This window comes from Apium graveolens, chromosome 10, assembly GCF_009905375.1.
Source record: "Apium graveolens cultivar Ventura chromosome 10, ASM990537v1, whole genome shotgun sequence".
Classification (NCBI taxonomy): Eukaryota; Viridiplantae; Streptophyta; class Magnoliopsida; order Apiales; family Apiaceae; genus Apium; species Apium graveolens.
In genome coordinates, this window is record NC_133656.1 from 73,576,265 (window position 1) to 73,589,907 (window position 13,643).

The 13,643-nt window shown below is 31.9% G+C and overlaps 1 protein-coding gene and 1 long non-coding RNA gene across 2 annotated transcripts; one reads left to right on the plus strand and one right to left on the minus strand.

The window, feature by feature from the left end:
- Positions 1-4,234: 4,234 nt before the first annotated feature.
- On the minus strand, positions 4,235-4,813 carry LOC141690322 (uncharacterized). Its single transcript, XR_012562720.1, has 3 exons — positions 4,702-4,813; positions 4,490-4,577; positions 4,235-4,367 (listed from the first exon to the last, which is right to left on the minus strand). It is a non-coding gene; the product is annotated as an uncharacterized LOC141690322 (long non-coding RNA).
- Positions 4,814-6,932: 2,119 nt separating this feature from the next.
- Positions 6,933-13,372, plus strand: LOC141693565 (ATP-dependent DNA helicase 2 subunit KU80). The gene is made up of 12 exons (XM_074498706.1): positions 6,933-7,087; positions 7,459-7,551; positions 8,066-8,117; positions 8,567-8,698; positions 9,092-9,495; positions 10,046-10,332; positions 10,461-10,656; positions 10,735-10,941; positions 11,749-11,916; positions 12,008-12,340; positions 12,807-12,937; positions 13,067-13,372. Exons 1-12 carry the CDS (start codon positions 7,073-7,075, stop codon positions 13,119-13,121), a joined length of 2,073 nt encoding a protein of 690 aa, XP_074354807.1. The 5' UTR covers positions 6,933-7,072; the 3' UTR covers positions 13,122-13,372.
- Positions 13,373-13,643: the final 271 nt, after the last annotated feature.

The following is a 13,643-nucleotide window of genomic DNA, read 5'->3' on the forward strand; positions in this document are numbered from 1 at the left end:
AAACTCTAAAGTTCTGACAGAGCGCATTGCTAAAGCTGATGAGCTTGTAATAAATTCTGATACCAAGACACAGCTCAAGATCACTGCTCTATCTACCAAGAACCTTCAAGGTCTACACTCACAAACTCAAGAAAAGGTTGATAAGCTTCTTGAAAAAGCTGAAAAGCTAGATATGGAGACCAAGCTTGACAAAAAAAGGTTTATCAGACCTATTTCTGAGAAAGTAGAAGCAATTAAGAAAGCTCAAGAGAAGCAACAGGCCCAAATCTCTGAGGTTCTGGCAAATCAAGATTCTCAACATGCTCAATTGAATGATATTCAATCTTCAGTTGAACTTCTTCTCTCACTCCTACTATCAGATGATGCCAAAAAAAAGGGAGAAGATAGTTAAGTCCAAATGCTCTAATGATCAAATACTGAAGAAGAAAGATGATGAAGCTGATGACCAGGGAAACCCTAGCAAGGGTAGAGGTCAAGTTCAAAGTAAAGGGAACAGTAGCAAGGTTTCTTCAAGGAAACTAATTACTGATGCAAGCAAATCTTCTATTCAAAAGAAGACAAGTTCTGAAACTGCTCAAACTCAAAATCTGATAGAAAGTACTGAAACTCAAAATCTGATATCAAGTTCTGATGAGCAAAGTCTGATGACAAAGCCTGATGTTCTGATACAAGGTGGAAGTCAAGATTCTCAAAAGTTTATGCAAACTCTGAAGCTCAAGGGAAAGCAGACTACTGTCTACTACAAGGATCCCAAGATTCAGACACTTGATGAGGAAATTGCTAGAAGATTATTTCTGAAGCATAATCCATGAATGGATTTAGAAAATCTCAAGGAGGAAGAAGCTAGATTTAAAGCTGAAAAGAAAAATCTAAAGCCAAAAGTTTCTGTTGCAAAGAAACCTCCAAGGCCTAAGGTAAAAGGCATTGTAATCAAGGAGAAGTCACATACTGAGGCATCAAAGCCCAAAACAAGATCACAATCTGAGATTGATCCCAAAGACAAAAGAAAGGGAAAAGTTGATGAACCAACCAAGCCACTAGAGATGAAAATTCCTCAAATTCTGATAAAGCCAGTGTGCAAAATGGTTCAAGTTACTGATGATAATCTTGCTGAAGATGAAGATGTTCAAGCTCTGAAAAGGAAGAAGATTTCTGAAGAATCAGAGACAACCTCTGACAAGGCTCAAGTTGTTCAGAGTGAAGAACAGCAAGTTCCAACAGAAATGGCAAGTTTTGATAAAGTCATCAAGTTAACCTCTGACAGTGCTCAAGTTGATTTAAACAAGATGGAAGTAGCTGATAAAAAAAACTTCTGTGGAAAAAAGGTCAAACCATCAGATCCAAAGAAAAGCCAATTGCTGTCTACTTTCATGACTATTGGGTTAAATGCTAGAGAACCAAGAGACAGGGTTGGACTAGGTTCTGATGAAGCTAAGATAAAGACATGAGTTGAAGTTGCTACTAGAGATCCATTTTTATTAACTGACTGAGCTCTTGAAGATGTTACACAGAAACACCTTGATAAGGTTATCTCTGTTCAAGTGGTACTGGATGTTCATAATAAGCACAATGTCATGGAAAATCTGATTCTATTTCTTGAAGATGGAAGGACATATCAAATGTCAGAATCAGATGTGCTAAATAAATCACTGAAAGAACTTCAATTCTTTCATTACCTTTTAGAGGTAAAGTCTGATATTACCAGGAAATGGTCAAACTTTATATTGAAGACCATCAGAGATAAAGCAAGAATTTCTGATTCAAGAGTTACAGAATTCATTCCTAGTATTGTTGAAAATGATGGAAGTGAAACTCCAATGAAGAAGGATTCTGCTAAGCTTGAAGTATTACTGAATGAGAAATGTCTATGCTACAATGAAGATTCTTCTCATCCTAGGGTAATAAGACTGAATGATGGTTTAGAAAGAAACCATATCTCTGATTTAAGGACTGCAATCTACCAGATTGGAAGTCAGAGTGAAGAGATGAAGCAAGTCAAGACTACACTCTCTCAAGTCCTGAGGATTAAAGAAGAAAAGCTGATATCAAGCTTTGTCAAGAATCATTATGGATTCAGATTGACTCAATGAGATTGGTAAAAGCTACAAGGACTGTAAGTTGTAGTTAGTTATCTAGTTAAACTCTTATTTGCATTTGTACTTAAATGTTTTTGACATCATCAAATCTATTAACTTGTATATTTTGCTTAATTTACAAGTTGGGGGAGATTGTTAGATATATTTGAGATGTCATGTCTAATATGATTCATGTTTAGTTTTCAGATCTTAACAAACATGACACATCAGGACTTACTGAAATCAGGACTTACTGGAAGTCAGAACTTAAGGTCATATCAGAACTTAAGTGCGAGAAGACTTACAGTTAAGGAAGGAAGCTGATTTACAGTAGAAGATCGAGACTAAAGCAAAAGAAGATATGCATGGAAAGAGTTAGAAGACTGGAAGACTTGTAGAAGATATCTGATTGATATATTTTAGGAGACATAATTATATTACATATCAATTAGAAGTTATCTTGTAACTATGTACTATATAACACAGATTTAGGGTTTACACTATATGTGTTATCATTATCGAGAAGATTATACATTGTAACCTAACAGCTCTTAGTGATATTTGTTAATCACTGAGAGAGAACAACAGTTTTTATTGTAACAGAGTTTATTCAATATACTTGATCTTTGTCACATACTTGTGTTAAATCGATTTGATTGTATTAATATTGTATTCAACCCCCTTCTACAGTGTTGTGTGACCTAACATTCAGCTCCCATATTATTTGCTTATTGAATTCCCCATGTTTAAGATACCGCATGTCCATCAATTAAATTAATTTCTGAAAATTAATTTAATCAACATCTTTTATCCTTGATCATCCACTCAACCTTATAATTGTGCAAGAACAAATCTGCCTGTAGGACTAAAGCACAAATATCTTTATGAGCTTTCAAGAGGACATCATCACCTGAAACTATTCTTCGGACACGATTTCCTTTTATAGTCAATATCCCACTCTGTATATAATGTCATTGCCCAATACATAAATTCACAATTTAAAATTAATTACTTAATGTATGAATCAAGGCATGTGCATTAAATACAAGTGTCCGGATTAAGAACCTAAGTAATAATAATATCGTAGAATCTTAGTTTTTCTTTATTAACAGAATAAAAGAACTATTCCACTATTTCGATCCCGTTCAATATACACAAGCATTATTCAATAGTCAAGATAAACAATTTCCAAATAATACTTCAGTCGTTCCAGTGGTTTGTCTAACACCACTTATACTATGAACCTTTACTATGTTATTTAAGGAGTTCGACAGTCTAATCTTTTGCTATCCCATTTGATACTAGATTGTCTACAATATATAATATACAGACATTGTGAAAATATGCATTCAAGATTCTCAAAAGATTATTATATACTTCATACGAATAGTTCAATATAGACCCTAACATAAATATACCGTAAATGAGGGTGAATATAATATTAACAATCAATTCGAATTGAAACTCAAGATTCAGAAGTAATTTTTATATTAATGAATAAAAACTGATTACAAAACTCTCTCAAAGATGAACAGATATCCTTGAGATAAAAACTGATTACAAAACTCTCTCAAAAGATGAACATATATCCTTGAGAGCTACTAGGTTACACCGAATGATAAAACAATAATCGACACTTGTAGTGTTAACGTAATATGTGCTTATATACTGCACAGTTACATAATCAGTCTAGTTGATATGATATACATGAGTAATGAATCTTAATACATATCCAACTATTTATTGCTAGAAATAAGTAAAGTCCTACACCAATATATCTCTACAAATATATCCGTATCTGATATTTCTTGATTTCCAACTTTACAAATACTGATACGAACAAATGCTGATGACAAGTATTGATCAGCAAACACTAATGACAAATGCTGATGACATCATTCTTTGTCAAAATCTAATATCATAAATACTGATGGAAAACCCTGATAGTTAACTTCCGATATCATCAAATCACATCTAACATTATACGGTCTTATAATACATTTCCATTTTTTATATTTTACCTACCTAACTTTAAGTAATAAAAATAATATTATGCAATTTGTGGTTTGAAAATAAATTATTATACATCTTTTTTCAAAAATACGGTAATTTTAAAAATTATTTACAAAAGTAGATTTTTTTTGTAAATAATTTTTTTTTGCGAGTCTTGACAAAATAGATTTCTGAAAAGTTTCTTTGGCACTATTCGTTGGCCAGTCATCTGAATAGTACTTGATAGGTACACACTTTCCTTCAGAATCTAAAAGAACGATATTTTTACAGGTAGGCTTCCTGCAACAATCATAGGTTAAAGATTAAACCACAAAAATCATTTATTAGATTTTAATCCCACACAAATCAAGCCCCTAAAATTGCGTAAAAAATTACAAACATTAAAATAAAAGTACATATACCTTTATTTGCTAATTATCAGGTGAATGTAATTAAGAGCTGAAGAACATCAAATCACATGTGACATGATTTGTCCATTGATAACTTTTCCTGCAACATGAAAGAAACCAACCAACAATAATGTAATATTAACAACCTTATCTACAAAACAAACTTTAATATCCAAAGTCTTCATAACATCACAACATTTAATATCAAAAAAGCAGAGAATAACCTTATATGAGTGTGACTTGTAAGTACAAAGTAGAAAGGATTAAATTGTGATCGAGTGTGTGTGTATTTGAGAGAGACCTGCAGACAATACAACAACATCCGCTATGTAAATTTTATGGAACAAATCAACTATTCGATCGACTACGAAGTAATAGATCAGTTTATACTATTATTTCTTCTAAGAATCCATACCCAGAAAAATTCAACCAGAAAAATGAAGATATATCAATTCCTGAAATAATGTATAGCAAAACTATTTACAACTATTAAGACATTGTTACTACTCATTACAGGTATATACAATAGAATAATAATGTAAAACCCTTTTGAACTAAAATCAAACGGTTGGAGTGCAAAATTGGTAATAGGAAAAAGATCACCTGATTATGTATCTCAATTACCATATACCATACGAAGATCTATCCCTTTCCAATTTTATATACCACTTCATTCATCTGACTATCTTCAAAATTATTCATACATTCATATCAAACAATATAATAAATAATCATTAATACACTTAAGTAAGATCAAGAAAAAAATAGAAAAAATCATGAATTATAGATGCAGTTTCAACGAAATAAAATGAAAATGAGAGAAAAGAAATGAGAGTGAGGAAGCTTTTATGAATTTAAATTGACTGAAGAAAAAAATCCGCATCTTTAGTCTTTAGATGTGAAATCAACTTTAATTTGAATTCAAAAAAGCATAACAGCACGGGTGCACGTGTAACAATAAAATGAGTCGAAGACTTGTAGTTCTGTAGAGTGTAGATTTATAGATTTCCAATTATATCCTTTTGTGATATATGAATACATGCGGCAGACAAATATAAAAGTTGAATGGCATTGTATGTAATTAAATATCAAGCTCTGGGATAGGGGGTGTAAAAAAAACTTGATTTGGGTATCAGGATTTATTATATAGATAGATATATAAAGAATCTAATTGTAGTTAGTTAATACTCTATTGTGTTATATGTAATGTTTTGGGTTTTGGGGTACTGAATTTGTTGCATTTATGTGTGCGTGTTTTTTATTTATATCTTGTTTGACAAACAGAATATAATTCATTTATTAAAATGTCGGAAAACAGTTGGAACAAACCTTCGAACTGATAATATAATCTGGTTGCAAATCAAATAAACGAACTAAATAAGTAGTCTTCTTGTTTTCAGATTGCTTAATAAATAAAATAAAATTCTTTGAAATAAAAAGAATTATAATAACTTTTCCACCATTCCGGCCTACACCAACTTCGAAACTAGTAGCATCACAATTGATCTTCACATAAATGTCATCTATAGCCCAATATTCAGATTTTTTAGTTATATCAACTAAAATCGGAGGAACAAATGCCTCCAAACTATGCATATTTTTTTATTGTGAAAAGTAATCTCTTTTGATATTCACCACCGTCTCAGTTTCAGGAAAGAAATCCCCATCTCCTAAAAAACTATATAAATCCTTTTCAATGAACCCACACATACAAATACTTTAAACAAAATATACTTATACCCAAAAAGAATTGGGACCCATCCAAAAAAAATATTTATTCGAAATTTTTGAAAAACAGAGGATTAAACCGTGAAAAAGGATTGTAGATCTGCGAAATGGAGAATAAAATGGGTGATTAGAACCCTAAATCTAAAAATGGAGGTCGAATTTCATTAGAGAGAGAACCATGTTGGAGAGAATAAATTGCAATGGAGATTGTGTATTAAATATGTGTATAAATTGCAATAAAAATTACTCCCTTCGTCCTTCCCAAATGTTTACATTTGGATTAGGCACGGAGTTTAGGAAAAATGATAAAATAATGGAGGAAAATTAAAAAAGTGAGTAAAATATTGTGACCGATTAATATTATGTGTATAAAGTGGGTACAGTGGAGAGAAATAATTGATGTAGTTATTTTAAAAATTATAAAAATTTTATTGTTTTTGAAAAATTTTGAAATGCAAATAATTGAAAGTGGCACCTAAAAAGAAAAATGTAAAAAAATGAGAGGGACAGAGGAAATATAATATATATCTTGAAAGTTAGTGATATATAATAAAAATTAGGTAAGTAAATTGATGTCCAATGTTTTTATGTTTCCTCCTCGGTTAATACTTGAGATGAATTTCACTAAATTTCGTTTAAGTTAATAAAATTTTTTGTTTCAAAGAGATAATAAAAAAGAAATTTTATTTTTTATTAATTATGTTTGTCATGAAACTAATTTTAAAATTTGAAGTAAGAAACCACAAATAAAAAGTGGAGCCAATTCAAGCTTCTCTAACAATCTTCAACTTGTCTCCCACTCTATTCGCTCTAAATTCAAAATACATAATACAAAAAGATCGCTGCTTTGATACAAATCTCTCTCAAATGGCTCGAAACAAGGTAAATTATTTGAAACCCAGTAAACCCTTTATTCGATTTCACATTTACTCTCTATATATTCATTATTATTGATTGTTGTGTATATTTAGATATATAAAGAATCTAATTGTTGTTAGTTAATACTCTATGGTGTTATATGTAATGTTTTGGGTTTTTGTAAGTATTTTGATGGGGTGGATATGGAATATGTTTGTTGCATATATGTGTGTGTATTTATAGTTGTTGCTTGAATTTCAAATTAATTTAGACGACTTTTAGTGATGTTTTAAGTAATTTATGGCCTAAAATGGGTGGAGTTGTTGATTTGAACTATTGATTTAAACAGAAAGTTAAAACTGTTTGTTGATTACAAGTTCTGATGTCATATGTAGGAAGCGCTGCTTTTGTTAATTGATGTTGGTCCCTCCATGCATACTGTGTTGCTCGAGGTTGAAAAGATTTGTTCTATGCTTGTACAGAAGAAGGTACGTGTTTCGCTCCATAATTTCAACCAATTATTGTCTTGTAGTATATTTTATTGAATTTGATTAGGAAAGGGAAAGGGAAAAACTGACTCATTTCAGTTTTTCATACTTGAAGATCTTTAAGAAATTTATCAAAATTGAATTTTGGAACAAATTAATTAATCTTGTATATTTTATTGTATATAATTAAATACGGGAAAAATGAACACATTGCATATTTTTATTCTTGAAGATTTTTTTTGAAAATCCTTTACACTTGGATTTTGGCACTGTAATCTGTCTTGGGTTTAGGGTAAAAGTTATTTAACTTGTTTGCTTGATGGTTTATCTTATTACCGGACACTCCTCTCTGTGGTTCTTCTTCAGTATCGAATAAAACTTTGATATATCTACATAAATGAATGTAATAATTTTTTTTGAATCTTCTAAGTTTCTCCAGCAAAAATGACGCACATTTGCTTAGATCTTATCAGAATCATATTTTTGATGAATGATTTGTCATATTAAATTGCAGCTGATTTTTGGTAAATATGATGAAGTGGGAGTTGTTTTGTTTGGAACCAAAGGTATAATTCGATATTCTATGTCCTATGCACTTGTTTTATTTGAAAAATATATTGCATAGTATGCCATCTAAGGCCTGTTAAGCTGTTATTTTCTTTATCTACCGTGTTACCCAATGCAACAAAAAATATATTGGTTTTCTAAATAATATGGACAATAAACACCAAGGAGCCACGATATATCATGTAGGTAAATGTTTGGTTAGACTCCTTACGGCCATTTTTGAAAATTTACATTTGCTTAATAAACATAAGGATTCAACTAAGTAAGATAGCAATTCCCAAGGATTAGAAATGATAATTTGTAAATTCATAAAGAGAATTCTATGAGAACTGCTTCATTTATCCAATAAGCCATCTTATTTGTGTTGTGTTTAATATACAAATATTGGATCTCGAGCATTTGAAATTTTGTACTAACTAAACTGTTTCAAATTTTCTTTTGTTTCTAGATACTGACAACGAGCTCACCAACGAAATCGGTGGATATGAACATGTTGTCGTTTTGAACCACCTCAAAGTTGTCGATGGAGATCTCATTAAGCTTTTAGAAGCACTTCCTCGTGGAACAGTTGATGGTGACTGTATCCTACATTAGTGCTGATTGTCATAAGGACCACTACTCTGTTTACATTATATTATAAATACTTTAATTTGTTTTATGCACAAAATATATAGTTTTTATGGATACATGTTATATTGATTTATTTAATTGATAATATTTCAAGAAATTTGCATTAGTTTCAGAGGTTCTGTTTACTTGAGGCCAGTTTTGGTTGTTGAATCTCTGTTTATATACTCTTTTGCTTTCCTAGGTTTGTGTTAGTATTTTATTATTGTTGACAGAAGTTACGAAGATCAAGGGACATACCCAATTATATCTCATATCACCAATTAAATAAATGGTTTGTTTTGTCGATAAGAACTACATATTAACTTATAATTTTGTTTTCTTGATACCTTGACTTTGGTCGTAGTTCTTGATGCAATTGTTGTTGGGATGGATATGCTGATTAAGAAGTTTGGACAAACGATTAAAGGGAAAAAACGTCTTTGTCTAATCACAAATGCAATTCATCCTATCAAAGATCCATATGAAGGAACTAAACTAGATCAAGTCAACACCATCGCTGCACAGATGGCTGCACATGGCATGAAAATGGAATGCATAGTTTATAGGGGACAACAGGAAATGGATGGGAATAAGAGTGCAATAGAAGAGAACGATCTTTTACTGGATACAATATCAAAGATGACTTCTTCAAGGAAGGTCCATGTTGAAAATTCTACATCACTTTTGGGTGCACTTAGAACTCGTAATATATCTCCTGTTACAATATACAGAGGTGACTTGGAGCTAAGCTCTGAAGTAAAGGTTATGGTGAGAGTCTTCATAATTTTTTTTGTCTTTCTTGCACCATCTTCTTAAATATGCTATTATTCTGTCCTATCAGTGGAAAAAAGTTTCATTCTAAAAAAATATTGGTGATTTGCGAAAAAATTTCTTCTTTTACTTTGGTTTGTTTTTTTTTGCTTTTTATCGTCCATGTTAGTTGTTACATTTAAGTCCCATCTTCAAATTTCATTTTTTCAAGAGCAAAATGTTTTCTGAATGCTGTATCGTCAATTTTTCATTTTTTAAAAATCCCAAAGTTTTAGATGTTGTGGCCTTGTTATGACTGTTTTTTTGTTGTTTTCGTCAGACCACACATGGTGACTAGCAATTAAGTGAGAAAGGAAAACAATTGTATTAGACATTAAGTATGTAGTTTACACTTAACGTAAACTATTACTGTTCTATTATCAATGTTCCCAATCTTGTAACTATGTTTTGAATTATATTAGTATTTTGACTTCAAATTCACCAATTGTCTATTTTCCCAGAAAGATTTCTAAATATGAAATACTCATATTTTGCTTGACTGTCTTAGGTATGGGTCTACAAGAAAACTTCTGAAGAGAAATTTCCAACTCTGAAGATGTACTCTGATAAAGCACCTGAAACTGATAAACTTGCTAGTCATGAGGTCAAAGTAGAATATGAATACAAAAAAGTTGATGATCCTAGTAAAATTGTGCCTCCAGAACAACGGATAAAAGGATATAGATATGGACCTCAAGTAGTTCCTATTTCATCAGCCGAATGGGAAGCTGTGAAATTTAAACCAGAGAAGGGTGTGAAACTGCTTGGATTTACTGATGCTTCTAACATAATGAGGTGAAAATTATTACTTGACTATAATCTATCTGATTTTATTATAGTTAATCTATTACTGATATTGTTTTACTTTTACCACTCTTATCCTTTTCCTTCGGGTCTGTGCCTTACTGACTTGTGTGTTCAAGACACTATTACATGAAAGATGTTAACATAGTCATAGCCCAACCGGGTAATACAAAAGCTGCTCTTGCAGTTTCTGCATTAGCAAGAGCAATGAAGGAGATGAACAAAGTGGCAATTGTTCGTTGTGTATGGAGGCAAGGGCAGACTCAAGTTGTGATTGGTGTGCTGACTCCTAACATATCTTATAGGGATGATGTTGTAAGTCATTGATTGTCAAACTTGTACATGATATTTATTGTTGAAGCCTCGCTAAGTTGTCTGATTGTTTCTGGTCAGCCTGATTCGTTCTATTTCAATGTACTTCCTTTTGCGGAGGATGTTCGCGAGTTTCAGTTCCCGTCCTTCAGCAATTTACCTTCATCAATGCTTCCAAACGATGAACAGCAGGAGGCTGCTGATAATTTGGTAAAGATGCTTGAACTTGCACCAACTGGAAAGGGAGAGTGCTTGCAGCCTGAATTCACTCCAAATCCTGTGCTGGAGGTAGTTTGGTCTGAGCTTCAGCATTTTACTTTTCCTTCACCAAGTCTTAGCATGCTTGTAAAGATTTTTAAACTCCTTACATAATATGTTGTTTTAGCCACTGTGCTATGATTTGTTTCTCTTCTACTTCAGTATGCATTTGGGTTTGTGCTGCCTGTAGATGATTTAGAGAAAGAACAGGCTTAGAGTAACCATGGATATATTTAATTTGCTCGAGTAGAACACTTTTAAGGTAGCATTTACTTGATCATCCGAAGTTTGCATAGTTACGAACATATACAAGAATTTTTTTGAACGTTTATGGTAGAAAAAGATTATAATGAAATGTGGACTGTACATCTCCAAAGCATGTGGATATCATGATTTTCAATGGGAAGACAGGTATATCTTCATAAATATATCTTCTATATAAATATATCTTCTTGTAACGAAATGGGAAGACAGGGATATCGTTATTTAGCTTCTCCAAAGCTAAATAAATATATCTTCTTTAGCTTTTGTGAGAAATACAAACAATTTTAAATCTTAGTAATTTGGTGTAGCAACATAGGAAACTCCCTGCATAACTGTCACAGCTCAACTCTGCTTAAATTTCTTGACAGTATTAGTTCTCATCTCATGGTTAGTAGACATGTCTAGCATATCTTGGAAGTATTATGGAAAAGAAATAAGGCTGACATACTGAAAAAACCTGCAGTAGAAATTGTTAGATTCCCTCCCCTGCATCCTCAACTCTGGAAAATTTTTAAAATGTTTAAATTATGAATTGCCAAGGTTTAGCTAAAGAACATGTGATAAACATTGCAGCGTTTCTATCGCTATCTTGAGTTGAAGTCAAGACATCCGGATGCAGCTGTACCGCCTCTAGATGAAACCCTCAAAAAGATAACGGGACCTGATCCTGATCTCCTATCTCACGGAAAACCTGTTATTGATGAATTTCGTAGGTTATTTGAATTGAAGGAGAATCCAAAGGTTATTCATTTTCCTCATCAACTTTAAAATCGAACTCTCTATGCCAAAAACATTTCACTGTATTTGTATTTACACTTGATCTAAGATGCAGTTAAAGAAGTCATCTAGAAGATTGTTAAGAGATAAACCTTCTGGCTCAAATGAAGAACAAGAGGATCCTGGGAAAATTGAAGATGCTGAAGCTATCAATTCTACTGAACATGGATCAGCAGCATTTAAAGTTGAGAAGATTGGGGACTCTAATCCTGTTCAAGATTTTAAATCCATGATGTTGCGAAGAGATGGTGCGGAATGGGTTAACAAAGCTATTACTGATATGAAAAGTATAATATTCCGACTGATAGAAGACTCATTCGAAGGGGATACTTTTCAGAAAGTACTGGAATGTTTAATTGCTCTACGCAACGGTTGCATTCTTGAGCAAGTAAGTCTTCTCAATGTATTGTTACTGGGTATCACAACTGAAAGTTCTTATGCTGTATATGTTCAGTATCTATAGCTCTATTAATTTGTTATTAGTGCTACTATAATTTTGACTCACTTATATCATGCAACAAACATGTGACATTACTAAATTAATATCAATAAATATGCTCAATATATCATCTGGACATGAAGAAGTAGGGTAATTTGTTTGTGAATATCATATGTTTACTTTTTAGGTTTGTGTTATGATGAGTGAGGACTTTCCATATTATTGCAATGTAATAATTTGGTCTTGTAATATTTGGAAGTTAAAGAATAAAGTAAGCACTACCCGGATTAGCTCCCCAAAAAGAGTCAGATTTTTAGTTAATAGTAACACTAATGAATATTTAGATTTGTATCAGCTAAATTTTATATTTTACCCAAAAAAGACGCATTAAACTGTGAAGACTTCATATATGCAGGAGCCAAAGCAGTTCAATGATTTTTTGCTCAAACTTTGCAAATTTTGTACGGAGAAAGACCTTGCCAGTTTCACTGAGTTTCTTGCATCTAAAAACGTCATGCTAATCTCAAAAACGGAAGCTGATGAGAGGTATTACATTATCATACTTGATTTCCAATTTCTCCAACTGTTCAGAATTGTGATCAGTTGTGCTCCGTTCCTGTCCTGTTTCCAGGAAAAAGTCTTAATTTGGTTTTTTGGTCTATTTCTTTCTGTCAGTGACATTACAGATGAAGAGGCTAAAAGCTTTCTGGTCAAAGCAGAGCAAAAATGAGTGGTATATATTTTCTTACTTAGGATTCTGATCAAACAGTTGTAAAGCTCTTAGCAGAAGGCGTATCTAAGTATAGATGGTGCAGTTCTTGTTTCAAATGTAAAATTGTAAAGTTTCTTTAGAATTCTCTGTTTCTTGTATGAGTCCATGTGGGGAAGGTTAAACTATTGGGAAATGGAAGAGTACCGCCCCAATCCCCAAGTAGGTACCGGTTAATATTTAATTAAATGAATGCGTTGGTTTAGTAAAAATATTTCAAGTATATATTAAGGAAAAAGTTATATATTAATATTTTTATAATATGATAAAAATAATTTCTTGTGTATGTTCTATAAAGGTTATATAAAGGTTTTTATTTTACAACTTTTAATTAAAATTATATAGTATTGTGAATCAGCAAATAATATCAGTAAATAATAGAAAATGAGTTGGTAATTAGAATTTGAGAGAATGAAAAAATGGAGAGGGAACTAGGTGAGATACATGAGTGAGAAATGAAAGATGAGAATTAACGAGAGAGAA

Bases quoted from the DNA above. Each gene is read 5' to 3' on its own strand.
- LOC141693565 (XM_074498706.1), top strand. The intron at 9,496-10,045 runs GTGAGAGTCTTC...TGACTGTCTTAG, and splicing joins GCTCTGAAGTAAAGGTTATG to GTATGGGTCTACAAGAAAAC. The intron at 10,657-10,734 runs GTAAGTCATTGA...GTTTCTGGTCAG, and splicing joins TATCTTATAGGGATGATGTT to CCTGATTCGTTCTATTTCAA.